A 3,600-nucleotide genomic window follows, 5' to 3' on the forward strand; every position below is an offset into this window, starting at 1 on the left:
AAAAAAAAAAAAAAAAAAAAGAGAGTCAGGAGATGAATTTTTAAAAACCAAGGAACCACTAACCTATATGACCAGGAGAGTCAGTTCCCTTCTAGGCTTGTCAGTGTGGGTTCACTGTACATGACAAGTCAGAAAGGGACTGCACGCAGCACTATTTACAGTGCTCTAAGGCCCTGGGCAAAGTGGTGGGATGGTTTAGAGGTGTAGGCCAATGAGAAGGACTCCTTTAGCTATGCCTGTCCCAGGTGAGGGACGGAGGGAATAATGAGAAGAACACAGCTGGGCACAGCGCGAAGCGCACCTATAATCCCAGTGAAGCTGAGGCAAAGTACTGCAAGTTTGAGGCCAGTCTGGATCATATATCAAGACCCCGTCTCAAAATAAAAAGTTGATAAAGGGATTTAGGATGCAGCTCAGTAGCAGCAAAACACACACACACACACACACACACACACACACACACATTCTATGACTTTTCCTGACTTGAAAAGTTAAAAATGGCAAATTTTATGTCTTACCACAACAAAAACATTTTCTATTAACAAATAGTTTTTTGTTTTTTTTTTTAAAATATCTTTATTTAGGGGCTGGGGCTCAGTGGTAGAGCACTTGTCTCGCATGTGTGAGGCCCTGGGTTTGATCCTCATCACCATAAAAATAAAATAAAAAGGTATCGTGTTCACCTACAAATTAAAAAACCATTTTTAAAATATCTATCTATTTTTATGTGGTGCTGAGGATCGAACCCAGTGCTTCACATGTGCAAGGCAGGAGTTCTACCTGTGAGCTACAGCCCCAACCCCCCCAAATAATATAGTTTTAATCACGATTATCACCTTGGAACTTGAAATAGCAAAGACTGATAACTAGGACCATCTGGAAGAGAGAAATAAACATATGGGTTATATTTTCCATTTGCCACCATCCTAAGCAAGATCCTAAGCAACTCAGTGAGACCCTTTCTAAAAACAAAACAAAAAAAGGAGTCGTAGCTTAGTGGTAAAACAACTCTGGGTTAAATCCCCAGTACCAAAAAAAACAAAAACAAAAAAAAACAGGCAGGGTCAGGAGGAGTGTAGGGGTCAGAGGCAGACTGCTCATATAATGTGTGAAGCCCTGGGTTCTCCCCAACATCGTAAATAACAATAAATAATTTTTAAAATGACAGAGCTGAGTCTATTTTAATTCCAAAACTCCTGTTCTTCTTCTTATTATTTTTTATTTTTTTAAATTTTTAATATTTATTTTATTTTTTTTAGTATTTGGCGGACACAACATCTTCGTTTGTATGTGGTGCTGAGGATCGAACCCGGGCTGCATGCATGCCAGACGAGCGCGCTACCGCTTGAGCCACATCCCCAGCCCCTTATTATTTTTTAAATATTTATCCTTTAGTTGTAGTGGACACAATTATTTTATTTTTTATGTGATGCTGAGGATTGAACCCAGAGCCCCACATGTGCTAGGCAAATGCTCCACCACTGAGCCACAACCCCAGCCCCTCCAAAGTTCCTGTTCTAAACAACCACACAACACTGCCTGCAGTATGGGTCCTAATCCTACTTCCTCATCAACCCTGTCTACCTCTCTAGGCCCTTGGAACATCAGCACGGACAGGATACCTTAACTTGTCTCCTACTATTCCAGGGTATTTCTTTTGTCTCCTTAATTGAACACTGGCTTCTCCCAAAGCAGGGATAGCCACAACATTTGGTTCCTCCTCAGCCTATTGCCTTTTAAAACAGGGTATATCAGCTGTGTCATATGGATGCTACAAAGATTCAAGGAGCTAGTATGTGTACAGCGCTGAGAATGGCACTTAAATACTCTCATTACTTTGTATATCACGCAGTATTTAATCAGACTTCTAAGATATGGGTTGTTTTGGTCCAATTTCCTTTGTTATTTACAACCTGTATTCTCTTGGGCAAAATACTTAACCTCTCCATCTCTGTTTCTTCATCCCAAGAAGCCAAATCTGGAATCATTTCTATCCTGTATATTTTGAAGGTGCCCTGATATGGAGATGTATGAGAAAACACTCTGGAAATTGCAAAGAGTTGAATCAGGGGTTCTTACCTCAGCAATACCAACATTTAAGCTGAACAGCTCTATGTCAAGTGCTGTCCTATCCACTGTAGATATTTAGCAGTACCCCAGGACTTTTTCTAACCACTAGATGCCGATAATATCTCCCTACCCAATTGTAACATCCAAAAATGTCTCATGACATTAACAAAATGGTCCCTGTTGAGGCTCACCAGATTATGCTAACTCACTACCAGGGACTCCTTTCATGAACAGCAGTAAAAGATGCTTATGTCATAACCTTTACAAACTAGTGGCTGTTTCCTGAAGGTTTTCAATGTGCCAGGGACTAAGGGATTAGCTTCCCCCAAATGGCACCAGCTGACACTTCCTCCACACCAGGTCCCACAGCCTTCAGAAAGCACTTTCTGAAGGCTGCTCTTCTGACATGCCCGAGACTCATTCCTGCTTAACTCACATTTGTCTATACAAATGGATATACTTCACCCTCCAAATTATCCCTACCCTACCATCTCCTGTCTTGCTGTCACTTTTATTTAGTTACTGGAAAAGTTTTACTCACAGATAGGAATAAACTTATACTCTAATTTGATCTTCTTGCTAGTTACTAAGTAAGTTTTACATATTTTTTATAGATCTTTCTCTTTTTTTTTTTTCCTTTTTGAGATGCTGGGGATTAAACCTAGGACCGCACATATGTTAGGTAAGTGTTCTATGTTGAGCTATGGCCTCAGCCCCCTCTTGTTTATTTTTTCAGTGCTAGGAATGGAACCCAAAGCCTCTTATGTTCTAGGCAAACACCCTACCACTGAGTTAAACCCCCACTCCTCCTGGACCCTTTTTGAATCATTATAGTGCTTGGGTAAGGAGAAAATTTCACTTGGCAAATGTCACAAAACCATGTGTACACTGAGCCATATCTGCAGAAATTAAAACCAAAAGCCCAGTAGAAGGATGCTCTGCCTTCAGGACTCACCTTGCAAGAGAAAGTAATCAGAGGTTGTGCGCTTCAGGGCAGCCTTAGCTTTCTCAGTGCTCCAGTCCACCTCCAGTGCCTCTTTCACAGGGCAGAAGACCACCTTCTGTTGGAAAAAGGCAGAAGTACTTAGGGATAAAAATTATAAAGCTTCAAATTATAAAGCAGAAACTATTTCCATCTCAAAGAAATTACTTAAAGTTTACTGATTATTAAGAAGTTGGGAGTGGGGGTTGTGTCTCAGTTGTAGAGCATCCGCCTAGCATGGATGAGGCCCTGGATCCGATCCTTAGCATCACATAAAGGTAAATAAATAAAACAAAGGTATTGAGTGCAACTACAACTAAAAAAATAGAACTGGGGATGTGGCTCAAGTGGTAGCGCGCTCGCATGGCATGTGTGCGGCCCGGGTTCGAACCTCAGCACCACATACAAACAAAGATGTTGTGTCCGCCGAGAACTAAAAAATAAATATTAAAAAAAAAATTCTCTCTCTCTCTCTCTTTAAAAAAAAAAAAAAAAAAAAAAAAAAAATTTAAAAAAAAAAAAAAAGGGAAGACAGCAAGCAGCAGCTG

General features: G+C 40.4%; 1 protein-coding gene across 9 annotated transcripts in view; it reads right to left on the reverse strand.

Annotated features, from left to right (window-relative positions):
- Sae1 (SUMO1 activating enzyme subunit 1) overlaps positions 1–3,600 on the reverse strand; it is a 73,380-nt gene that overhangs the window by 37,313 nt on the left and 32,467 nt on the right. For all 9 annotated transcript variants that reach the window (XR_001504698.2, XR_007343010.1, XM_015496647.2 and 6 more), the window contains exon 6: positions 3,026–3,131. Coding sequence is in view for 7 of the 9 variants with exons in the window: in XM_015496647.2 (XP_015352133.1) it covers positions 3,026–3,131 (106 nt within the window). In the remaining 2 variants the exon portion in view is untranslated. The remainder of the gene's footprint in view (positions 1–3,025; positions 3,132–3,600) is intronic.

Source organism: Marmota marmota, unplaced genomic scaffold (assembly GCF_001458135.2).
Source record: "Marmota marmota marmota unplaced genomic scaffold, marMar, whole genome shotgun sequence".
NCBI lineage: Eukaryota > Metazoa > Chordata > Mammalia > Rodentia > Sciuridae > Marmota > Marmota marmota.